The sequence below is a fragment of the Oncorhynchus masou genome, chromosome 30 (genome assembly GCF_036934945.1).
Source record: "Oncorhynchus masou masou isolate Uvic2021 chromosome 30, UVic_Omas_1.1, whole genome shotgun sequence".
In the NCBI taxonomy this organism is placed as follows: domain Eukaryota; kingdom Metazoa; phylum Chordata; class Actinopteri; order Salmoniformes; family Salmonidae; genus Oncorhynchus; species Oncorhynchus masou.
The window spans coordinates 55,129,706-55,156,367 of NC_088241.1; the positions used below are offsets into that span (position 1 = coordinate 55,129,706).

A 26,662-nucleotide genomic window follows, 5' to 3' on the forward strand; every position below is an offset into this window, starting at 1 on the left:
ATCGACAACACTATTATTCGTTCGACAGGGGTAGATTTTTATTTTGTCAAACTTTATTGAGACAAATTATGGAAATGGTGTTTTTCGAATAAATCATTGATGTCATCAATGATAAAGTGCCACTCCACATGTAATTATAAATACCTACTGCTTGCTCAATCTATTTTTCCAACTATAAAAATAATGATTCTTTGCAGAACAAGGATTTTCCTGACTTTCAAGAATGCTGAATTGATTCACCTTGTTTTTTTCGGTTGGCTAGCAAGTTTCACCATTACATTTTTTCATATCTACAGGAGTGTACGTTTCACCATGGCACGGACTGTGGCGATACCAATGATTTTTACAGTATAAAAACCTGGATTGCTGTTTCTATATATTCACCAATGAGAGACTTTGAAGACACCGGTCAGCCATATTGGCCCCTCCCAGTAGCAGCAGTCCTCCATAGGAATTAATGGAATTCTATAGTATTTCATTTAAATGTTTCAGGAACAAAATTATGTGTATTTAGGATATTTTTCAAACTTAGTCACAGTAACATTAGTACTTTTAAAAAATAAATAATTTAGCTCAGCCAAAATCTCTAAAATGACAGAGGCAGCTTATGGTAGAGAAATTAACATTCTGTTCTCTTGCAACAGCTCTGGTGGACATTCCTGCAGTCAGCATAACAATTGCACACTCCCTCAAAACATCTGTTGCATTGTGTTGTGTGACAAAACTGCAGATTTTAAAGTGGTCTTTTATGATCATTCTGTTTAATCAGTGTCTTGATATACCACACCTGTCAGAATCCTGAATTAATTCACCTTGTTTTGTGGATGGATTATATTGTCAAAGTAGAAATTCTCACTAATAGAGATGTAAACATATTTGTGCACAAAATTTGAGAGAAATATGCTTTTTGTGCGTTTGGAAAATGTCTGGGATTTTTTTATTTCAGCTCATGAAACATGGGACCAACACTTTACATGCTGCGTTTATGTTTTTCTTCAGTGTAATTTATTAGCAGGGTTTCCCAAACTTGGTCCTCGGCATCCTAAGGGGGTCACATTTTGGTTTTTGCCATAACAATACACAGCTGATTCAAATACTCAACTAATCATCAAGCTTTGATCATTTGAATCAGCTGTGTAGTGTTAGGGCAAAAACCAAAACATGCACACGTTGGGTTCCTGATGACCGAGTTTGGGAAACGCTGCATTAAGGTGTCTGTAACAGAATAAACATGGCAAACACTAATGTAGACATTTGGTAAATGCATTTCTATAGTTTCCAAAATATTTTTTACAATGGTGGGGCAGTGCCAAGATGGAGGTGCTTCAATACAGTGCCTCCTGTCAGTTATCTAGTGTATATATACATATTTGGGACAACTGGGGAAAGAAGGTGATGGCAGTCAGAAGTCTGAGGTGTGGAGATATGCTGCCATCTGTTGGTGAAAGACAGTACATCAGATGTATCCTTCAACTCTAGCCCATATCACTGAGGGTGAAGTTACCCATAGACACTGATCCAAGGTCTGTCTTGTGTTCTTCCCCTAACAGTTCAAGTCAGGATTCTTTGAGGCACAGGAGGTTGGTGGCACCTTAATTGGAGAGGAATTGGAGAGCCACCCTCCCCTCAGCAGCCTCCTGTGGTATGAGGGTAAAATGATCCTAGATCTGTTTCTGTGGGCAACTTCTACCTGGATCGTCCAATTGATCAATCACTTCTAAAGATGTAATGACGATGATGAGCAGCTCAGCTACACCAAGTCAGTGAGACTGAGTGAGGGTGTGTGCAGGCCTTCTCCCATTGTCAGGAACTCTGCCCAGTTGCCACGGAAACCATGTGAGTAGACTCCCGTGTCTACGACGAGGCCCCAGTAGTGGCTGCGGGCGGTCTTGTCTCGGAGGGCGGTGCGCACCTCTCGCTCCGTCACGTTGTAGCTGACGTTGATGAGCTGCAGGACCAGAAGGTGTAGCAGGGCACCCGTCACTATGCTGCTGTACCACGCACAGGTGAAACACAATGCCGAGCTGGAACACACACACATACACATACTTTAGACACCAATATTACTCATTTATTCCTGAAAACAGTCCCTAGCCACCACCCCTTATTTTTGGGAATCAGATATGTGTTAACAATGGGCTAAGTGGAGCTTACACCCTATTGATAACACCAATGTTATTTCTACAGATCTGCTAACACCAATGTGAAAGGGAAGGGGCTACACACACACACACACACACACACACACACACACACACACACACACACACACACACACACACACACACACACACACACACACACACACACACACACACACAAAGCTGAGAAAGAGACCATTTGTTACTGCGCTGAATAGTGGACAATACTATACACAGGTACACTACAGGGTCGTTCCACCTCAAAAAGCACAAGAAAGGATTTCAACACCCATCATCTCAAATTTGGTCTGAAATTATTGGTTGTTAGAAATGGATAAGATTACCATTCCTGGAATATTATTTTGTTGAAATATCATTTGATTTTGAGAGATTAAGCTAATTGATTGCAACCAGATTGGCCATTTTAATGTATATGATATTAAATAAATATAGTACATATAGAGAACTGATTTTTTTCTGAACAGTTTTTCCCTTGTTGGAGTGGAATTGGCGGGAGGTCCGTGGGTTGCTTTTGGATTCCTCATGTCTTACATGTCTTTAAAAAAATTGGTCCAAATCAGATATTAGGTCATATTTTCATTGAATATTATATGAATCCTATAAATTAAAATGGACAATTTCGGTGCAATCAATTAGCTTAATTTCTCAGAAGTCTTAATTATATTTTTCAACAAAATAATGTTTCAGGAAAGCTAATCTTATCTGTTTCCAACTCCAGAAATGACTTCAGAACAATCTGAGATTGTGGGTGTCATGGCTTGTTGAAATGACATGGAACGAATCTACACACACATCACATCGCACATCATCAGCAACCACACACATTCACTCTTACACAATAAACCCGACAGAGCCACATACAGTAACTGCTCTGTAAATCTGGGTCAGTAGTTGATAAAGAAGTAGGCCTGGTTGGGGAGATACGATGAAATGTTTATTAACCTACATTACCCCCATAAATACCTGGCTATTTCAAAACCTCACAGATTTAAAATGTCCCAGATAAAGAAAAGACTGATTTGATGCAATTAAAAATCACTTGTTCTCTTATAGAATGACCAGGAAGCCATTTGGCTGTGTGCCAGTGGGTATGCTCATTTTAGCCTCTAATGCCTAATAGTGTGTTTTAGTGAGCTAATAATGTGTGTGTGTGCATCATATACTGCAAATCAAATCAAATTGTATTTGTCACATACGTGAAACAGTGAAATGCTTACTTACAAGCCTTAACCAACAATGCAGTTTTAAGAAAAATACTCCCCAAAAATAAACAAGTCACAAATAATTACAGACCAGCAGTAAAATAACAATAGTGAGGCTATATACATGGGGTACTGGTGCAGAGTCAATGTGCAGGGGCACCGGTTAGTCAAGGTTATTGGGGTAATATGAACATGCAGGTAGAGTTATTAAAGTGACTATGCATAGATAATAAACAGAGAGTAGCAGCAACGTAAAAGAAGGAAGGGGGGCAATGCAAATAGTCTGGTTAGCCATTTGATTAGATGTTCAGGAGTCTTATGGCATGAGGGTAAAAGCTGTTTAGAAGCCTCTTGGACCTAGACTCTATGACTAGGGTGGCTGGAGTCTGACAATTTTTAGGGCCTTCCTCTGACACCACCTGGTATAGAGGTTCTGGATGGCAGGAAGCTTGGCCCCAGTGATGTACTGGGCCGTACGCAGTACCCTTTGTAGTGCCTTGCGGTCAGAGGCCAAGCAGTTGCCATACCAGGCAGTGATGCAACCTGTCAGGATGCTCTCGATGGTGCAGCTGTAGAACCTTTTGAGGATCTGAGGACCCATGCCAAATCTTTTAGTCTTCTGAGGTGGAATAGGTTTTGTTGTGCCCTCTTCACGACTGTCTTGGTGGGCTCGGACCATGTTAGTTTGTTGGTGATTCTGGATATGATTGTGTGCATGTGGTGTGTTAACGCTCAAAAACCTATCTTTACTGTATGTAGGGTTTTCAGACATTACATTCGCCCACATTTGGCTCCGTGTAAACTACAATTCCGACGCTGTGTTATAACATTTAGAAAACACCAATAATCACTACTTTCTGAACGGTTTTTGAAACATACGCTGATATGCCCCTTATCTTTCATGTCAGCGAGAAAGAATCTTTCAAATACAAAAATATACAATTACTGTAGCAGTTTTAAACAGATCTATACACTGTGAGCCTCCAGCTGAGGAACAACTCTTCCTCCCCAGTTAGCTTACACACAGGTGTTTGGAGCACACTAGATAGCTGCCACCTGTGCTAATCAGCTATGTCTTCCAATAACATGGAGATATGGCCGTGTGGGAACACTAACCCGAACCCTACAAAATGTGTGAAGTAATTTACCTTTTTTTAATCACTGATATGAAATATACGTTCCTCATGTTTCCAACAGTACCGTGAGTCTTAATGTTTAGAGCAACCGTCGGGCTCTTAACAAAACTCCCCCGGTCAGAAGATACTATCGTCAATAGGCGCTAAGGTAGTTAGTGTCTATAAATAGGGTAGGTGTGTCCTGTGCATCCCTGTTACCTGTACTGATTGTAGACGCCTGGGCAGTAGAGCAGGGCGCTGAGCAGGTTCTGTTGGGGACACACGCTGCGCAGCACCAGACTGATCCCATACAGAGAGGTCAACAGAAAGAGGAGGAGTGTCGACAGGAAGCTGCAGTGATTGGCCTGGCCCACACAACTGTTTATCCTGCCACAGTGGCGACATGACGAACACGACACACAGACAGACAGACAGACAATACACAGTACTGAGACCGTGCGGTTAAACCACACACACAGTACAGCTCTGATTTGTAATTTGGATGAGAGCATCTGCTGCTTAACGACTACAGTGTAAGATTTACTTAGAACCCATGATTACTCCAAACACACACATCTGAACGAGTGATTGAATTATATATATATTTTGCACGATTGTGTGCTTTACAGATCAGTGTGACTCAGAAACACAAGCCTATGGCTGATGACACAGAGGCAAGATAATGTCACTGATAATTGCTTAAACATTGCTTCTTAGGCCTGGCATGACACTGCTTAGAAACGGCATGTGTACTAAATTACAGAGAAGGGCCTCTTTTCCAGACAGACAGAGGTGTTTTTAAGAGGACCCACCAGACACAGTGGTGGTCCAGCCTCAGGACACAGACACCACAGATCCTGCAGTGTCCCGCTCTGGGGGGCCGCACCACCCTGCACAGAGAGCACCACTTCCTGCTCCGCCCACTCTCCCTCTGCTCCACCCCTTGGCCCTGCTGCTCCGACCCACTCCCCCGATTGGCTAGCACTACTTCCTGACCAACCCCGTTGAGGCCGGTGTGGGCGGGGTCTCTGTCCGGAGGTGAGCTGTGATAGGTCACCGTGCTGTGGACGTCGGCCGTGTGAGGCCGTACGTAGCCGGGCTCTCTCTTTGTGTGGATGAGTGAGGCCAGAGTGAGGGCCACCCCCAGGGTCACTGTACCCAGCTGGATCAGCCCTACACCCCCCCTGGGGAAGACCTCGGTGAGGAAGAGGTAGTACATGTAGCCCAGGGAGAACAGGGCCAGGCTGAGGAAGAACAGAGTCCGGCCCTTCTTGCGGTGGGTGACATAGTAGTACCATAGAACCAGTACCGGTAGAGCGGTCAGAACCACCATGCCCAACAGGAAGTGAAGGGCTGCGATGTGTAGGAGAACTGGAAGTAGGAGCAGCGGGGGCAGCACCGATAGATCAACACGCCGGGCTCCGCCCCAGAACCAGGGAACACGGAGGCGGTCGCTCACCATGGTAACCAGACGGGACAGTGAATCTGCCTTCTGGGGCTTTTTCTTCAGCCATCTGAGGGAGAGAAGCAGACATTTACTGGATAAAGAATATTTAGCTAAGAGTGTTTAGGTAACAGGCCGTAGATGGGTAAGCCACTCCATCACCTGTCACAGGCATCGTCCAGGTCCTCACAGTCACAGCAGCAGGCTGCCACATGGCTCCGCCCCCCCTGACGGTCCACAAACTCACAGCAGCACAGAGGCTCATCCGGCTCCAACACCTCATTGGCTCGCTTCTTCATGACAGACAGCCAGTCAGCCTGGAATGTTTTCAGTCTCCTGCAGAGATGAAGGGTGAGCGAGAGTGGGTTGGTGTGTGCATGTGTCCTATTCTCATGGGGATGCAGATAGATGGAGGTAAATGTGTGGCGGGGAGTCGTGGTTAACAGTCCTTTATAACAATAACCCAGCCCACCAATACCTCCTCAGTCACAGGAAGCAAGGTCGATGCCTCCCCAGGGTACAGATAAATTAGACTATTTATTTTGGCTCAGTGCAAACCACCCCTTCTGCAGGGAGAGATGTTTTGCAATTGAGAGAGGCTATGAAGAGGATGAGAAGGGAGTTTCATTGTTAGCTCCATATGGTATTGGCTGTAATTGGAAACCCGAACCAACTGATTTGAACGGGAGAGGCTAGTTTCTTGTGGGTCTCCAATGCGCCCTTGCGCAGAGGACATTGCTACCAATTTGGGCTCTACCGCGTGGCGACAAATTGGGCTGTCTGCCAGCCTACTCTGTGAAGGGGACTGCTGAATAGCCTATCAACCACATATGTTGTGGCATTCGCAGGCCAATGGAATTGCCATGTCGTAAAGGCCTTTCCCTCCTCAAAAGGTTACCAAGTTCCTAGAAAATGAAGCCCACAGGTTTAATTCTGGGTTAGCCTATACAGAGAATTGTGAATGCATTTAGCCTTGATGTTTTTGCTACCACCAATCTAATATAGATTGTATTAGCCTCTGGGCACGTGCCCTGTGTGCCCGGTTGGTATCCAGTCATGATTACTACAAGTTTCAATAGCTGGCTAGACTAACTACCAATCTAAAAATGATTTGCTGACATGTCTAATTGAGTGACTATCAGTGCCTGACATAACAAGAGAAGAACTGCTGCTGCATTTCGAAATGGCACCTGGTGCACCCCCCAAAAAATACGCATTAGTATGTTGAGACTCAAACTGAGTTCCTAAAAAAAATTGGGACCGGTAGCTGCCCCGAGTAACAGACAGTTAGACAATCTGCTTAAACCTCTGGATACAATGTCACCGTCTGGAAAGTTGATACCAAGTAGCCAGCCCATCGTTGCGTAAAGGATAGCGGGCTATCATTTGACTCTACTTAACCCCCTCGTGAATAGAACAGACATGTCACGTGTAATTGAAAATAACTGCTATTCATGTAGTTTTATGAAAAGTCATATGGCCTACCTACAGGTACATACTTCCGTAAAACTGTAGGCTAGGGTACATTAGGAACTGCCTACTGAACTGGCGAGGAAATGAGACTGGCCCCAGAACAACGTTGCTCACAACCGCACATTCCTAAAAATGCAAACTGAATGTAGCTATGCAAATCACGTTGCCTACCTGCCCGACTGTCCTGTTGCAAGTTTAGTCTATTATGTTGTTAATCCAACAATAAATGTAGGCTGTTTCGTCTCCCTTCTGATGTTTTAGTCATTCCTATCCCAGACCGCACGCGTCACTGCTATAGAGGCTACTATGGAAAGCGCTGGAACCCTATAGTCACCCCATTCAACTTTTCAACAGATAGTATTTTCCGCCGGTTTGTATGAATGAAGACCAGACAGAGGTCCACATATAGCCTACACCTCCTCTGTCGCTGTTGTCTGGTCAGTAAGCCGCAACACGACTGCCTGTGCTGTGGAGAGTGGGGAGTCCGTTCCTCCTTCATACTTCTGACGTCAATAGAGGGGGTAGGTAACCCTTTATTTCCCTCAGATTCATTTTTACCAATCTGAATCAAGACAAGGGTACTGTCTATCAACAATAGCATGTTCAATGAAATAAGCAAACATTGAGCTTATTTTAACTGTTCAACCCATAGACATATCTTCGTAAGAAAATGTATGCACACACTATAGTAAGTAGCTCTGGATAAGAGCGTCTGATAAATAAAAGTGTAACATGTTATGGGGAAGGCTATTTTGGGTCCCAAGCCAAGTTGTTTCAGCAAAGGTCAAAGATCAGTTGTTGGCAAAGTATAGCCTATCAACTGGAGAGCTACGGCTCCTTTCTGTGACATTGGTGAGGTGTTGAGCTATGGTGGATTTTTTATGATCTGGAAAGAAGCCAATTGGATCAGATCAAAAGTATTTACTTCCCCAGTATGTTTAGTCTGTTGTCTCTTCTGACAGAGTATATTTAAACAGCCACAGCAATCATGCCAACACATTTTTAAAGGCAGTGGTTTTACACAAGGACTTTCCTCAACTACTGTAACTAAATATACTGCATCTTGGTTACAAGTCTAATAGTTTTACTACAACCAGGCATTTGTGCTGGAGAGTGAAGCAACCTCAAACTCACACAGTAGGTTAAAAGTAGAAAGATGACTTATGCCGACTGTAGAGTGCTTTTAGCCTGGCCATGATCATAACATGCCCCTTATCTTACAATACATTGACAAGACCAACAGGTGGCTGGAAAGTGTTTCTTTATTCAAAGCAACAATACATTACATCTTTGTCTAACAACTGTACAAAATAGGCAACAAATAGAAAACAAATTATACAATGTGTGTGTGTGTGTGTAAACTATTCACATCCAATGGTTCACATTGATTCCATGTAACAACGGTAGGAAGATTCCTGTGCTTTTATTTTAAAAAATAAGGATGGGTGTTGCATACAGTCTGAAGCTGTTCAGCCACACGCACAGAAATGAGTTGTATATGCTGCACAAAATTAACATTCGTCATTGTAAATTGTAATTTACAATAATAACAATTCAAACAAAGTTAACAAGGCACTAGTGTGGATTCAAGACTAAACTTGTGGTGGTCACATTCTTATAGTGGACATACACAACAGCAGTGCAACGTTTTAGTGCTGTGGCTTCTTGAATGGGTGTGGCATGTGGATGGAATATTAATTCCATAACAGCCACTAACCCTCTAGCCTAGCCTACATGGGACAGCTATCAAGATTAACAAAATGTAATCAGTATTATTCACACCGGGTGTTTTGGTTCTAACCAAATGCTCCTGAGAAAGTTCACCTGGGTCACATTCAGTGGGGAGCAATGTTACAGATATAAATATGTTGTGTAGAACAAACTCATGTAGAATATTGTTTCATGACAGGTCTATAAAAGGCATTTATATCTACAGCGTTCAGAACATTGCACCCTTCTGAACACAACCCTGATATTGAGGTCTGCTGTACATCTACAAACCAGCTGAAAAATCACAAACCATCCAAGGCTAACATTTCTTTTTTTCCCTCAACTGCATACTTATTCACATTTTCACAATAGCAGAAACCCATGGGTATCCAAATAAATTAAAATTACTTTCTAAAAGCCTTCTAATTGAAAAGAAATAATCTAAATGAATCTAAAAACCATAAAAAGTACACAAGGCACTGTGCAAAAAGTTAAAATATTTCATGGATTCCTTACATTGACATTCATTTCTATCAAAACATTGGTTCTCACCTGCTGCGCTCATCACGCCATTGGCTCACATCTTCTGTGATTGGCTTGTCAATCGAAGGGGTACGCAGTACACAGTGAGGCATGCAGTAGAACTTTAACTTAATCACAATAAACCCAGCACCAACATTAAGGAAGAATAAATAACTACTAAACTGAAAACAGAACCCCACATAAACCCCAGTCCACCAGTCATCTCCCAGTGTTGCTGATGGTTGGGAACCATTTTCTTCCTCCACAGCGCAGTGCCGACAGTTGAACGTTAATAAGAATTTGTTCTTGACTGACTTGCCTAGTTAAATAAAAATTAAAACATCCATCTACCTGGTACCACACTATTAAAGGCCCTGGGACTTGAACCATTGTTGCTCTTAGTAACAAGTCTGTGCATGAGTCGTCCCTTTAGCAACACCCCTGGTTACCAGAGTCCTCAGAGGCGTGTCCCTGTAGCCTTTACAACCCCAGGCTTCAGAGGGCGTAGTGAGGTCGCCAGGTGTGACGGTGTCACTGCAGAATTGCTGTTCTGTTGGTTACAAATTTCTGCTGAAGCAGCGACAGAGAACTGCGGAGCTATGGGGAAAAGAGGAGAGGGAAAAAACTGTCTGTACAGACACAAACACCTGCCGGAGGGATTCGGGAGCCTGTAACACAAACATAGCTGGTCGTTTGACTGACCTGCTCCAATAGCTTGATAGAGTCCTGCAGCACTGCTTTCAGCAGCAAAGTCTCCTCTCTGGTCCTGTATGTTGGGGCCGGTTCGGGAAAGAAGTCAGCGGCAAAACTGAGGAGACAGACAGTCAGCATGACGAGAGAGAGAGAATTCCACAACAACCCGATCCTGTCAGATCAGTGATTACTCCAAGAAGTGGTGAAAGAAAGTTTTTCCTGACTTGGATGCATGCTAAGGGGACGTGGCTCACCTGCAAACCGATACACAGTACTTATTTTCTAATTGTTAGGGTTAGGTGTTTGGTTAAGTTTAGGTTATAGATTGTCTGGCGTTTCCTACTAGCACTGACTTTGCTGATAGCTTCTTTATTGAGGACAAATGTACTGACTATGACATGTGGTTGGCTCACCGAGCTATCTTAAGATGAATACACTAAGTCGCTCTGGATAAGAGTGTCTGCTAAATGACTAAAATATGAAATGTAATGTGAAAAGTGCAGGCCTTCACCCGGTGTGCAGCAGCCTACCTGCTCTCGGTCCTCTCCCGGAGGTGGTGCTTGGTGCTCAGGTACATGCGGTTGGCCACATCCTCCATGGCCCACAGCTTAAAGAACAGCCCCAGGTTCAGTACTGTTAGGATCAGCAGACTGGGAACACACAGCCAGAGAAAGAGGCTGTGAGGTTTCTGATTACCTGGCTAAGATCAACATACACCTGGCTAATATACTGCACCGAAGTACTGTTTGAGCTCATGAAGCAGAATGTACTCATAGCAAGTGCTACCGGAGCGCCAAGTCTAAGTCCAAGAGGCTTCTAAACAGCTTCTACCTCCAAGCCATAAGACTCCTGAACATCTAATCAAAAGGCTACCCAGACTATTTGCATTGCCCCCCCTGCTCTTTTACACTGCTGCTACTCTTGTTATTATCTATGTATAGCCACTTTACTATGCATTACTCTACCTATATGTACATATTACTAGTGATGCACCGATATTACATTTTTTGGCCGATACCGATATCCAATATGTTCCTTGCCAAAAAAAAACGATACAGATATTTACAATTTTAGCATCCTTTTAAGCATTCTAGTACAATTAAATAGTTAACACACACACACACACACAGATGCAGCGGTCTAAGGCACTACATCTCAGTGCAAGAGGCGTCACTACAGTCCCTGGTTCGAAGCCAGGCTGTATCACATCCGGCCGTGATTGGGAGTCCCATAGTGCGGCGCATAATTAGCCCAGCATCGTCCGGGCCGTCATTGTAAATAGGAATTTGTTCTTTACTGACTTGCCTAGATAAATAACAGGTTACACACACCACACTGACCAAAAAGTTATTTTGTTGGCATTTACATATGTCCCCATTACCAGTAAAACATCATCAAAACCTATTTCACTTACTTGCTGTGCTGTTTCGTTGTTTAGTCATTTAATTCTCAACCAGGAGTTCATGGAACGCCGTTTGAGTCATGTCAAATAACACAACATCTGTTTCAGTAGCTATAGTTAGCTAGCTAACTATATAGCTAGGTGTCATTATCTAAAATAACCCTAATTTATAAGACAGTTATTATTTGATTCATGGTGGTCGGACCAAACTATATAAAGCAAGCCACAATAGTGGACTTTGCAGTTAGACTTCAAAATAAAAGTATGTATTCATTTTGATTACTGTCAATTACACTTATTTGGAAGGCAAATCGCAAATTCCACTATTGTGCCTAATCCTGACTGTGAATAGCTTCACAACACATAACCCGGTGCGGTAGAGCCTCACTAGCCAGATGAAGCTAGCTGGCTGCTTATAGCGAACAACACGTGGCAACCTAGCTAATGCTTACTCACAAGGATTCCTAAATCATTGTTAAGAATAATGAAAATGACTGCAGGTTCTACTGGTCATTGTTTTCAGGCTGGTTGTATTGGTGCTAGCTAGGTACCAAGCTAAAGATAACTTCTGGGGTAGCTAGTTTCGGTCGAACAAATGATGCTTTATTACCAACGCGGTATTGTAAAGATATTGTTCGTGGCTGGTGGTGTTGGCAGACTTTTTTGTACAGCTTTGACACGCAAAAACCCAAACGGTATTCCATCGTATGTATGTCATGAAGCTAATAGCAGTGACGTTATTACTGTGTAACTCTGGTAGGGCAACGTCTGAAAAATAGCGCACTTGGTAGTGTGTACTGGCACTCGACCAGTCGGCGAAAGCCAACATCACCCACGACAGAGAACGGTTGATAGTCAAGGGTAATGAATACCATTATCTTGGCTTTAACGGATTTTGCCTTTGAATTGTCTCGCTGAAATTGTGTTACTCTTTCAAATAACTGCTCGACTGCTCGATCCACACAGCAGACATTGTGGGCTAGTTTAGTAATGCTGTGTTGCACGTATAGCGCAACATTTTACGTGGCGTCATTGCGTCATGTACCTATGTTATTTAGGGCATTAAACATCGGGGCGTTAAACAACATCGGCCAATACCGATGTTTGGCATTTTAGCTCATATCTGCAGATTCCGATATGTTCACCGATATATCATGCATCCCTACATATTACCTCGACTAACTGGTGCCCCTGCACATTGACTGTACTGGTACCCCCTGTATATAGCCTCGCTATTGTTATTTTACTGCTGCTCTAATTATTTGTTACTTTTATTTCTTATTAGGTATTTTCTTTTTAAACTGCATTGTTGGTTAAGGGCTTGTAAGTAAGAATTTCACTAAGGTCGAAACCTGTTGTATTTCGCGCAGGTGACAAATAACATTTGATTTGAAGAAAGTACACAAACAATAGAAAAGGTTCATGATGATTTACAGCTATACCGTTTGAGTGTTGACTGGTGGTATCCACTTACATAATGCTCATCCCAGCTATGATGGTAGAGATGTTCCATCGAGGTGGACCCTTCATATCTATGGGATCTGACAACCGGGAGAGCGGAACAGCTTGAAGGGAAGACATATGACTGTGTGTCTATAGTAGGTCATTTGACTGATTGAGTGTTTGTGCAATTCACTCATATAGTACATGTAATGTTATCCATGTGTCAGAAGATGGTTGTTAAATAAACAGAACATGTATGTACCTGTCTTGCCCTCTCTGTGAGGGTCTAGGTCAGGCTCGTATTGCTTGCTGGGCTTCAGATGCTCCTGTAGTGTCCGACTGAACGTCCTCCTCCGCCAATGATGCAACCCGCCAATCACCTTACCGGGGTCTCCGCATCCCTGGTTCAGCTCCGCCTCCTCTTCCATCAGCTCAGATTCTGTGATGACATAGGGTCAAAGGAAAAGTTGGGTCAAATGGCTTGGAAGACAGGGGTCAATAGATGACTAGAAGTGGTAGGGGTGATGTAGAGAGGACTGCCGTGCAGACTGTAGGGAGGTTGGGTGATAATCGACATCTCATGAGGAGAGTTGGACTGTCAGTGTGAGTGCAGGGCTCTGATTCAGATCTAATCTAACGAGACTGGAGAGGGTGAGTAAGAGAAGAGCAGATGAAGGGTAGGGAGATTGGTCGTTATACAATATAGGAGAGAGGGAGCTGGACAGAAACCAGTGAAGCACCAACACACAAAGAGAGCATGGGCCTAACCCAACACTCACAGGCAGAGAGACTAATTGGAGATTGAGAAGTGGGGAGGCAAGAAGACAGGCTCTCAGAGGAAGATACACTCAGAGATCAGCCAAACAAGGAGAGAGAATTGAAGAACGACAGAGAAAGAGGGGACAAGACATTGTAAAAGATGGAGTGGAAAGAGAGATAGAGAAGGGTGAAGAGATCTCCGGGGCTGCAGCAGCCTACTGCTCACCCAGGTGTCTGAAGTAGTCCTCCAGGCCACTCCAGGAGTTCTTGGTAATGAAGGACTTGACCAGCCCCCACGGCTGCTTCTTATACTTCACATCAGTGTACACCCTAAACACACAACTCCAGCACATCAACTCTACAGTTGTAATTGAATAGTAATCAAATGATCTATATTCACATTCTGTAATGGGTAATTAGTAACCACAAACATTTAGTATTTATTAAAAGAAGTATGTCAACTGCTGGACACAGCAAATAAGTGCTATGAAGTCACAGACCTGGGATATGAGAATAGGAGGCTTTATGCCACTAGAGGAATGACTCCAACAAAACTGGAAAATGTCCTGGAGGGCTGTACAGACAGCACTGCTGATTTTCACTCTGACCAAAACCTACCAGGAGAAGGGAACCAACAATACACCGGCCCGCAATAGTTGGAAGTGAATTGACCTTTCCTAGGGGATACTGATTAGACTGACACACAAAAACCATGTAAGAGGGACATCGCACTGAACAAAGAGACCGTGAGCACAGCGAGAAGCTCAACCGCAATACCCTAAAAGTCTTTACCCTAAAGTAAACTGAGCAGATAACAACGTCGAAAGGCTGTGATGTCTCTGCTGCTCACCTGAGTCGACATTTGCGCTTGGAATGGCGGATGATACAGTAGCGGTTCTGAGTGTAGAAGTAGTCGTGGTACGGGACGTCGTGTGTGTAGACCTCCGAGTCGACGAGGTAGTACTGACCTTCCCTGAACTCCTTGTACAGGATCTGACAGGACAACAGAGGAGTTACACACACTCTGGAGAAAAGACATTCCACACACCCTACTAAAAACCTGACACGCGCAGTGCAGACCTGGGCTCACCTGGTTCTCCGTGGCGGTGGAGAACTTGCCCACCAGAGGGTTGGTGATGGTGATGGTGTAGTTGAGACTCCTCTTCATGGAGCCAGACGCGTCACTCTGCCACCGTGTAAGGATGGCATCTGACGACAATCACACGTGTTAACCCATCTACTACTTTATTTGGTACCACATTAGAACAACGCTCGGATAGTCACATTTAAAAATAGCTTGTGAGGAAAAGTCAGTCTTAATCAGAGGAGAGGACTGTGGATTATAACAGGGTGGATGGGGAGATGACTCACTGGTGATCTTCCTGGCGTTCATGAATCTTCGTATGAAGTGAGATTCGGTAAAGAGCAGTTCAAACATCTTTTCTGCACTGATGTTGAAGACCGTGTTCACATAGAGCCTGCCATGCTGCTGGGAGACACTCCCCCTCTCCTCTACAGGAGAGGCAGGGAGAAATATGGGGGAGGGGTCAGCATGATCTCAGAGGGATGCCTCTACAAACACATTTAACAGGTCACTAGCATAAAACAAAACAAACAATCACTTTAAAGTAGCATGCATTTAACAAACACATTTGGGGGTCAATAGTACTACCACGCACATGCCTGTTGGGTAGAACCAATGAACACACAGTGGGGGTTAATCCTCACCCTCCTCTGCACTCTCCGAGCCGCTCTGTTCAGAGAAGCGGTCCAAGTTAGAGTTGAGGTCCAGAGAGAGCTCAGAGCGCTTGGAGACCCGCTCCGGGGCAGAGCGGTCCAGGGACGGGTCAGGAGTGCACCGAGACGAGGTGCTGCAAGCATCATCCTGTAGGACACACAATGGCAATATCACTCTTCCCTGACTATGGAAGCCTTGCTATAAAATGTCATCAATCTGACTGGTCATTCACTTGCAATACTCATTAGACAATTAAGAGAATATGTGGAGACATGACTCTAAGGCGAATACTTGATATCATCCAAGCCTTGTGTGAGAATTTGTATTTAAACTTTATTTTGACAGGGAGTCAATGCTGAGACAGAGGTCTATTTTCCAGATGAGGCCTGTATAGCACCACAATACTACATGAAAATACAATTAATCACATTAAGCTACACGTTTATATTATACACAACAAGCAAAACAAAATCACATTCTTCAGTAAAAAGATCCTTTAAGAACCTCCTTTAAGAACACCCCAGAAGCACCAATTTCTCCAATTTTAAACTGTATTGTATATCATTCCACACGTAAGGTGCAAGGAAATTATAGGCTGATTTACCTAATTCTCTAGACACCAAAGGAGTCTCCAGAGTTAACCAACGCTGTGAACGGGCTTGATAACTTGTCATTTTAAATCTTAACAGTGATGTTAGATAAGTCTGAAGTTTGTGGAGTAGGGCTTTGTCAACAAAAAGAGTAATGATGTGATCTATGTGACTTCAAAGAGGTGTCGTACCGTGTTTCCTGAGTTGATGGAGCTCTGTTCGAGGGGTGAGGGTAGGTCCTCTCCCTGGGGCGCAGTGGGCTCACAGGAGCCCTGATCCCCCGGCTGGAGGCGCAGAGTAGACGGCCTCCCAGAGTCCTCTCCACCAGGCCTCACGGTCATGCTGCCACGGACCAGGTGGGTAAACAGGTTAGGTGAGTGCATGATGTTCTTTGTGCAGTCCGAGAGAGAGATCCAGGTGTGTGTGAGTGGTCATCCTCACCTGGTGTGTTTCTGCGTGGTTGATTCTGCTAATGTCTGTAGACTTTCTCTCTCTACAATCCTCAGGCCCAGGTCATTGCCATAGTGCTGCTTGACCATCTGCCACAGCGCCAAACTACTCAGTGGCTAGGAGAGAGGGAGAGGAGCTTGGTACACAGCAAACAGTGGCACTTGAAAAGATTTCTGTTATTATGGACAAGCAACAACTTTCCTGGTAGTGTCACCACCAATCAGCTTTGTGTAGGTTATAACCTGTGAAAGCTCAATAAAAATTATAAGGATGAATTCCTCTGTCTGGCTTCCTGTAACATGATAACTATCTTCCACCTGTGCATGAATCTCACACGCCTCCAGTGTCTTAGTTTCAATGAAACAAAACAGCCCGAACCTGCTCCTTACTCAACGACACGGGTGTCCGGAGATTAAAAAAACAAAACAATACATGCAGTGTGGATTACATTTAGCGCCACCTTTGATTGGAATGAAATTATGACCAGACAATTTTTTATAAAGAACAGACAAAAAAATATGTCTGGTACCTTGCTCATAGTGAAATTGCACACTGTAGCTATTGACTAATAGCTACAAAACATAATGTTTATGGACACCATGATGCCCCCCCCCCCCCAAAAAAAAGAAAACAACAAGTTATTAAAAAAAATATATATACGTGATTGGGGGAAAGGGGTGAGTAATAAGGAAATGTAAATTACTTTAAAAATCATTTGAGAGATTGAACAATCGTTGATCACTTACGAGTCAAAAGAAAACAATGTAATAGTATTTCCCATGCAACAGACTAGTCAAGAAAGCGGCCATATGGAACCACGGTTTCTTTAGCCTAATTCCAAACTCTGCCCAGCTAATCAGAATTTCGATCAAAATCTGTCACTTGCTGCCAATCAAGTAATTAAAGGCCATTTTAAAGTTGTTTTACTTACTTTGTAGCTATTTCGCTCTTTCACAACAGTTGTTACGTATACCTGCCTGGTAGCTGGACTGAACTATAACCTGTGCGCCGTCACAAAGCAATCAGGAAGTTAGGCGCTTTGCCCAACAATAGGAACAAGAGTGCTCCGCCCATTTATAGAAAGATAGATAGCTTCGATAAAAGCTCTATTCGATGCCAAGCTCGTGAACGTTCAGTGGCAACGGAAATTAGATATGTTGCCCTGAAGAATGGCGAGGTAACGAAACGACAGCGCTTTCTCGGGGGCAGGGTGTGTGTCTTATGCAAATTAACCTTCCTAGCCACACCTTTGAGGGGTCATTGAACCTTACCTTCATTCGCTAACTCCCGAGCTACACCAGTGTTATTGTGGGGTTGATTTGACAGCTTCATTCCCTTGGTCCACAGTCTTCCATATTGCACTAGTTGCCCCTATAAATTGCATTAATTCTAGGTCCTAATATGATTTACTTTTATCTCAACTTTGCTATCAAAAGAGCTAGTATGTTATAAGAAACACAACATTATGAATATTCAGCCTGCCACTTCCCCTCATATACAACATAAGAACTGAATGCCATGGGAACCTCGTTTAGGGACATGGGGCCAGTCTGGGGGGCATGGTGTTTACCCAGGACTGATTAGATAAGAACAGCCAGCCAGGGTAAAGTCACAGAAGCCTTGCATACTACATAAAAATCTGGATAGGTTGCATGACAAGGTCGCCAGGTGTACGGTGTTTCCGCCGACACATTGGGGAGGCTGGCTTCCGGGTTGGATGGGCATTGTGCGGCTTGGTTGGGTTGTGTTGCGTTTCGGAGGACGCATGGCTCTCGATCTTCGCCTCTCCCGAGTCCATATGGGAGTTGCAGCGATGAGACAAGACTGTAACTACTACCTATTTGATACCACGAAATTGGGGAGAAAAGAGGGGTGAAAAATAAAAAATAAATATATAAAAAGTCACAACTAGCTACATGTCTTTGTACTACCCTACACATTTCATTTGGTACTCCACCCCTGCAAACGTCATTTGCATGATGATAGTCATTTCATACAAGTGCATTTGTTTCCACATTTCCTCTCCTTTGACCTTTTTCAAAAGGAGGGGAGGACAGAGGAATAGAGTAAACCAAGTGAGAATCTCCCCCGTTTAGCTTATTACCGTACTATTGTCCTATTATTTCCTTATTAGCAAGAGTAGGATTGAGTGAGGGGAAGACGATCCTAGATCTGTGCTTAGCATAACTCCAACTGTTCATAGAAATGCCCTTCTTTATTCCCAGCCCCGCAGGAGGCCTTTTATCTTTTGGTAGGCCAACATTGTAAATAAGAACACACACACACACACACACACACATATATGGACAGCGGAGTCAATCACCACCTTCCGGAGACACCTGAAACCCCACCTCTTAAAGGAATACCTAGGATAGGATAAAGTAATCCTTCTTCACCCCCCCCTAAATGATTTAGATGCACTATTGTAAAGTGGCTGTTCCACTGGATGTCAGAAGGTGAATTCACCAATTTGTAAGTCGTTCTGGATAAGAGCGTCTGCTAAATGACTTAAATGTAAATGTAAATGTAAATGTAAATGTATATATATATATATATATATATATATAGGGTGGCATTTGGGATGCAAGCCCAGTGAGTGAAGTGAGGTTATGAAGTCGCTGAACTGTGCCTCACCTTGTCCATCAGTGTGTTCTGCCACATCCGGAACACTCCCTGGTAACTCTTCTCTCTGGCTGAGAAGGAAGTGAAGAACAACTGTAGGGAAGAGAGCGACAGAAGCGTGTTAATATTATTGCAGTGATAACCATCCATTGGTTTGCATTTAGGACAGACAGAAGGGATGAGTAACATGTTATTTTGTCAGTGCTGCAACTGTAGGCCTACTCCTGAGGGGTTAAACCATGAACAGCACGGAGTCTCTTAGCTCTGGTCCATGGCGTTAGTGCAACTGTCCAGGGATATTAAACAGAACCCAGGTGGTGTTTGAGTGACTATACTGTACCTTCTCTGAGTCTGTGCAGATCTGTATGGCGTTGGGGATCAGCCGTGCAGTCTTCTCTCTGTACATGGCCTTGATGTCCCTCAGAGTCAAGGCTATCTACGACAGTATAGCACAGTGATGACCTCCAGAGTCAAGGCTATCTACGACTGTATAACACAGTGATGACCTCCAGAGTCAAGGCTATCTACGACAATATAGCACAGTGATGACCTCCAGAGTCAAGGCTATCTACGACAATATAGCACAGTGATGACCTCCAGAGTCAAGGCTATCTACGACAATATAGCACAGTGATGACCTCCAGAGTCAAGGCTATCTACGACAATATAGCACAGTGATGACCTCCAGAGTCAAGGCTATCTACGACAGTATAGCACAGTGATGACCTCCAGAGTCAAGGCTATCTACGACAATATAGCACAGTGATGACCTCCAGAGTCAAGGCTATCTGCGACAATATAGCACAGTGATGACCTCCAGAGTCAAGGCTATCTACGACTGTATAGCACAGTGATGACCTCCAGAGTCAAGGCTATCTACGACTGTATAGCACAGTGATGACCTCCAGAGTCAAGGCTATCTACGACAATATAGCACAGTGATGACCTCCAGAGTCAAGGCTATCTACGACAATATAGCACAGTGATGACCTCCAGAGTCAAGGCTATCTACGACAATATAGCACAGTGATGACCTCCAGAGTCAAGGCTATCTACGACAACGACTGTATAGCACAGTGATGACCTCCAGAGTCAAGGCTATCTACGACTGTATAGCACAGTGATGACCTCCAGAGTCAAGGCTATCTACGACAATATAGCACAGTGATGACCTCCAGAGTCAAGGCTATCTACGACAATATAGCACAGTGATGACCTCCAGAGTCAAGGCTATCTGACCTCCAGAGTCGACAATATAGCACAGTGATGACCTCCAGAGTCAAGGCTATCTACAGTGATGACTGTATAGCACAGTGATGACCTCCAGAGTCAAGGCTATCTACGACAATATAGCACAGTGATGACCTCCAGAGTCAAGGCTATCTACGACAATATAGCACAGTGATGACCTCCAGAGTCAAGGCTATCTACGACAATATAGCACAGTGATGACCTCCAGAGTCAAGGCTATCTACGACAATATAGCACAGTGATGACCTCCAGAGTCAAGGCTATCTATGACCAGAGCCATATATTAAGAGAGTTCTGCCAACTTTTTGAACAGCTGCCATGTTGGCACCTTTATTCTCTACATGTTTGTGATGTAACAATATGAGAGTGCCTCTGACAGTTCCCTATGAAATGACTGTAAACAAGCTAAACAGAGCAGGGAATTTAACAGACATGTTTATTGATTAGTTTTGGGGATAATGTGTATCCAAGTCAACAAATTTCACATCTGCTTTCACTGTGAAAACTGTCAGCAGTAAACAGCACAAAGCAGAAACGTTAATTATCACTTAGAAATGCCAGAATAATGCAACTCAAGGCTATCTACGACGACAGTGATGATCCAGAGTCAAGGCATCTACGACAGTATAGCACAGTACATATCACCATAAAACCAGATAACACAGACACATTTACAGCATATTACGATCTGATTAATTAATCCCCAAGACAGAAAACTCCTATTTTCCAACTCTCCCCCATGTGTGAGCTCACCTTTGTCCCCCGAAACACATTGCTATAGAAACAGAGCCAGTTCTCTGACAGGTAGAGGCGTCCCTGCAGTAGGATGTCTCTCTGGAGGGCACAGGTATAGTCTGGGGAAAGACACGGGACACACCTTGACACAGGTAAGTATAGTACAGGTGTGCTGGTATATGCAGGTGAGAGAGGTGCCAATCTTTTGTTTTTAAGATATGATAATAATAATAATAAATTATTATGAATATTATTAGGGTCCATTTCTGGATGGGGCCTCTCTCTCCCCATTTCTCTCTCACACCCACACGTAACTCACCCATGATGAGTCTCTCTGACTCAGGCAGTTCTCTGAACAGCTTCTTGAACTCCTCAACTCTCTGTTTGTAGGTGGGGGCAGGCAGGGCTTGGGGGGCGGCCAGACACTGGCCCTGAGGGTCGGACATCTGATTGATGGGCCACAGAGGTAACATTATAATAACAAATCTCATTTCAATAGTAATTTCTATAGTACAGAGGTCATGCTGGCTAAAACTGCTGCATTCAGTTTTTTTTCTTCATACAGTACCAGTCAAAGTGTTTGTTAGGTGTTAAGCCTGTGTTAAAAAAAGGTGATTGCCACTGTTGAACTGTGTTTGGGAAATAAAGATAGACATGGTTTTAAAAAGGTAGTGGTAATATTTCATCCAGTACGGGCTAAGTTGTGTTCAAGCTACAGTACCAGTCAAAAGTTAGGACACCTACTCATTCAAGGGTTTATCTTTATTTTTTACAATTTTCTACATTGTAGAATAATAGTGAATACATCAAAACCATGAAATAACACACATGGAATCTTGTAGTAAGCTAAAAAAAAGTGTTAAATCAAAATATATTTTAGATTCTTCAATGTAGCCACCCTTTGCCTTGATGACAGCTTTGTAGACTCTTGGCATTCTCTCAACCAGCTTCACCTGGAATGCTGTGGTTGAATCTGTCTTTGAAATGCACTTCTCGGCTGAGGGACATTACAGGTAATTGTATATTTGGGCTACAGAGACATGGTAGTCATTCAGAAATCATGTTAAACACAGTCTATGCAACTTATTATATGACTTGTTAAGCATATTAGTACTCCTGAACTTATTTAGGCTTGCCATAAAAGGTGTGGAATACTTATTGACTCAAGACATTTCAGATTTTTGTTTTTTATTAATTTGTAAAAAAATAAATAATGAAATACCATTTTGACATTATGGGGTATTGTGTGCAGGCCAATGACACACAATCTCAATTTAATCCATTTTAAATTCAGGCTGTAACACAACAATGTGGAAAAGTCAAGCGGTTTGAATACTTTCTGAAAGCAGATTGAGTGGACAAAACATCAGAAAACACCTTCTTAATATTGAGTTGCACCCCTTTTGCTCTCAGAACAGACTCAATTCATCAGGGCTTGGACTACAAGGTGCCAAATGTGTTCCAACAGGATACTGGCCCAAGTTGACTCCAATACTTCCCACAGTTGTGTCAAGTTGGCTGGATGTCCTTTGGGTGATAGGCCATTCTTGATACACTTGGGAAACTGTTGAGCATGGAAAAACGGAAAAACCCAGCAGCGTTGTAGTCCTTGACACACTCAAACTGGTGTGCCTGGCACCTACTACCATGCCCCGATCAAAGACACTTAAATATTTTGTCTTGCCCATTCACCATCTAAATGGCACACACACATACTCCATGTCTCGAGTATTGAAAATCCTTATTTAACCCATCTCCCCTTCATCTACACTGATTGAAAAGGATTTTAAAAATTACATCAATAAGTGATCATAGACTGACCAGGTGAAATCTATGTCATGGAAAGAGTTCCTAATGTTTTGTACACTCAGTGTGTACACTCATATTTATATATTAAAGTGTCAGTTGGTCAATACGCTCTCGCTATTCAGTAAATAGAGAGAAGACCAGGAACTGAACATTAATGTAGCTGAAAAACAGTATCGGCTCATGAGCTTAGTATACTGTCACTAGTACATCACAACAAAAGCAAAATGTGATGAAGTGATGTCAACATAATAGATGGCAGAATGGGAAGAATGTAATGGAACGTCTTCTCCACTAGAGGGCAGTAACCGTTATTCTCCACACTGTGGAAATGTCTTTGGCTTCACCACATAAAAACAGACATTATACAACATCAGGAGAAAATCATCCTCAATCTTTAAATAAAACTATTCAACGTACAAAAGTGCTACAGTGCAAGTGCAGTTTGAAGTTAGTATTCATTACATCATTGGTCTAAAAACCATAGCATCAATAATTCCTAACTAAAGATACATCGTCATCATGCAGTGTTTAGGTTTGTATGGGTGGGCAAGCAAGCAGACTTTATGACATGTTATACAATGTAGGGGTAAGTGCATGACAGTCACAGACAGGTAAACTGAAGGGCTCTGTATCTTACCTCATGTTCCTCAGAGCTCCACCTGTACTCCCCCATGGAGGCGGTCTCGTCTGTGACGTCACTGCCAACCCCTGACCGGGAAACCTGGTCCATCAGACCCACTGTTCCGCTGCCTGGATAGAAGAGATATGTTATAATGTTACCTGGTAGCTTTAGAAGGTCAACTCCAGCAGTCCCTATAGAATGACTACTGGACTGGACATCTTGCTGCTGTAAAGGGGTCTGTTTATGGCTGGTCTCTCCTGAAGAAGGTTACACTTTGCAGACCATGCTAAGAAGTATGAGGATGGAAATGACATCTTACGCGGGTCCATCTTCTAACCCATACAATTCAATTTGAACACAATGAATTACTTATTATGCTTTGCAATGTTAATGACAATGGATTAGTGATCTACTATTGAATTAAAGTATGTTAGCTCAAAGTTCACTGCAATCAATGAATAGCTTTCTCACATAATGTTCCTTTGTCCAGGTGTGAAAGGGCAGTGTGGAGTGCAAGAGATTGCATCATCAGTTTACCTGTTGAGGCGGTATGCAAATTGGAGTGGGTCTAGGGTTTCTGGGATAATGGTGGTGTGAGTCATGACCAGCCTTTCAAAGCACTTCATGCCTACAGACGTGAGTGCTACGGGTCGGTAGTCATTAAGGCAGGTTACCTTAGTGTTCTTGGGCACAGGGACTATGGTGGTCTGCTTGAAACATGTTGGTATTACAGACTCAGACAGGGAGAGGTTGAAAATGTCAGTGAAGACACTTGCCAGTTGGTTAGCAAAAGCTTGGAGTACACTTCTTGTAATCCGTCTGGCCCTGCGGCCTTGTGAATGTTTACCTATTGAAAGGTCTTACTCACATCGTCTGCGGAGAGTGTGATCACAAAGTCATCCGGAAAAGCTGATGCTCTCATGCATGTTTCAGTGTTACTTTCCTTGAAGCGAGCATAGAAGTTACTTAGATCGTTTGGTAGGCTCATGTCACTGGGCAGCTCTCGGCTGTGCTTCCCTTTGTAGTCTGTAATAGTTTGCAGGCCCTGTCACATCCAACGAGCATCGGAGCCGGTGTAGTACGATTCGATCTTAGTCCTGTATTGAAGCTTTGCCTTGTTTGATGGTTCGTCGGGGGGCATGGCGGGATTTCTTATAAGCTTCCGGGTTAGAGTCCCACTCCTTTAAAGCAGCAGCTCTACCCTTTAGCTTAGTGCGAATGTTGTCTGTAATCCATGGCTTCTGGCTTCCATTCAATTTTACTAATCCAGATTTTAAATTGACATAATATGGGCATCGTATAGCCCAATGGTCATCACACTGGATAAATTACCGACTAAAAAAATGACTTATCAAGCTCACTTAGATCTTGCTGTGTGTTGTACTGTATTTTTATGTTATGTCTGTAAACACATCTTTCTTTGATACTTTAACATTCCCTGAACAGCACCACCTCGACAATTGACAAACAGTGCTATTGCAGCGTTTTTCGTTTGCCAAGCAAGGTCCTTGCACACTCGTTCTGTTCGCCAAACCAGCCGAACTGAAGCATGCAGACGCCTTTAGGTTAACATCAGGCTCACTCTACCCGTGATATCAAAGTACTGTAATGTTTGATAAGGCGAAAATTAAACGATTTGGTATCATTTTCATAAAGGAATTCTGAATAAGTGTGCTTAAAACGTTTTGCTTTGAATTCTTCACAGCTATCGTGTTCATCTGTGCATGAGAGTACATCCGACTCAGTTTACCCCAAAAGAAAATACGCGACACAGTCGTGTTTTTTATTCCAGTCACAAATTCAGGCCGAAACTGAAGAGCGGATGGTTTGAACGCTCGCTCACTTGACTGCAGCAATTTACTGCACCTTAATCTCTTGAATGTTTTCGCATTCAGGGCCAACAAGTCCCATTCTGAGCAATTATACAATGGGCAAATAGGTAAAGTTTCGTTCAAATCTAAAAGGGTAGTGTCAAAAAGGGATTGAATTCAAATTGATTTACCCTGCGTCTTCATCATCCACCATTTCGGATCTCTTTGGGGATACTAAATTCGCGATAGGCAGTTAAAAGACGGTGCACATTCATAACCTACCTGGAAACGACACAATATATTTATCTTCTGCACCGAGTTGTGAGTCTGGGATGAATGAAGGTTTGTGAAGTCGCGGATACCTGTAAACCTATCGCCAACGGCTCCGCTTGACCACTCTCAGATCTTATTAACGCAAAACTAAATCAGTAGTGTGTACATCTAGGTTTACTAAAATAAATGGCAGTGGCGTCATATAGCCAATGTGCTACACATCCGTACACCTGGCACAGGTATCACCTGACCCAGCCCATAAGAGAAAATACCATGAAGGAGATCGTTGTGCTTTGTCCATTACCATTTGCGTACTGATGGCTGTCTATAATGGTTCTAAAAATAGCCATCATTCTCTATTCTGTTCCACTCTCACAGATCTTGTTCTGGAGTCACAGTTCTCTCTATTCCCATTTCAAATAATGTTCATTGGCAGGTGTGGGGATGCAATATATCAAGCTTTTATTTTATTTTTTTGAATGATTTCTTGTATCTGCCCAACCGAATGCTGAGCCCTCAAGGAATGGGCCAAAATTCACCCAATTTATTGTGGGAAGCTTGTGGAAAGCTACCCGAAATGTTTTACCCAATTTAATGGCAATGCTACCAAATACAAAATTTGAAAATGTGTTGAAATAAAAATAAATAAAAGCTGAAATAAATAATTCTCTACTGTTATTCTGTGGTGATCCTAACTGACCTAAGACATGGAATTTTAACTAGAACTAAATTCCAGGAATTGTGAAAAACAGAGTTTAAATGTACACTGCTCAAAAAAATAAAGGGACCACTAAAAGAACACATCCTAGATCTGAATGAATGAAATATTCTTATTA

At 43.1% G+C, this 26,662-nt stretch overlaps 2 protein-coding genes across 2 annotated transcripts; both read right to left on the reverse strand.

Annotated features, from left to right (window-relative positions):
• Positions 1 to 923: 923 nt before the first annotated feature.
• zdhhc23b (zinc finger DHHC-type palmitoyltransferase 23b) lies at positions 924 to 7,843 on the reverse strand. Its single transcript, XM_064949917.1, has 5 exons — positions 7,568 to 7,843; positions 6,086 to 6,259; positions 5,292 to 5,993; positions 4,699 to 4,866; positions 924 to 2,024 (listed from the first exon to the last, which is right to left on the reverse strand). The coding sequence occupies exons 2-5, from the start codon at positions 6,220 to 6,222 to the stop codon at positions 1,751 to 1,753; spliced, it is 1,281 nt and encodes a 426-aa protein (XP_064805989.1). The 5' UTR covers positions 6,223 to 6,259; positions 7,568 to 7,843; the 3' UTR covers positions 924 to 1,750.
• A 797-nt stretch (positions 7,844 to 8,640) lies between these two features.
• gramd1c (GRAM domain containing 1c) lies at positions 8,641 to 26,024 on the reverse strand. Its single transcript, XM_064949417.1, has 18 exons — positions 25,836 to 26,024; positions 23,758 to 23,870; positions 21,631 to 21,757; positions 21,330 to 21,430; positions 19,666 to 19,761; positions 19,338 to 19,418; positions 16,695 to 16,819; positions 16,445 to 16,595; positions 15,654 to 15,810; positions 15,297 to 15,437; positions 15,016 to 15,134; positions 14,776 to 14,918; positions 14,152 to 14,255; positions 13,429 to 13,605; positions 13,198 to 13,264; positions 10,852 to 10,971; positions 10,331 to 10,436; positions 8,641 to 10,225 (listed from the first exon to the last, which is right to left on the reverse strand). The coding sequence occupies exons 2-18, from the start codon at positions 23,848 to 23,850 to the stop codon at positions 10,160 to 10,162; spliced, it is 1,974 nt and encodes a 657-aa protein (XP_064805489.1). The 5' UTR covers positions 23,851 to 23,870; positions 25,836 to 26,024; the 3' UTR covers positions 8,641 to 10,159.
• Between the last annotated feature and the right edge of the window lie 638 nt (positions 26,025 to 26,662).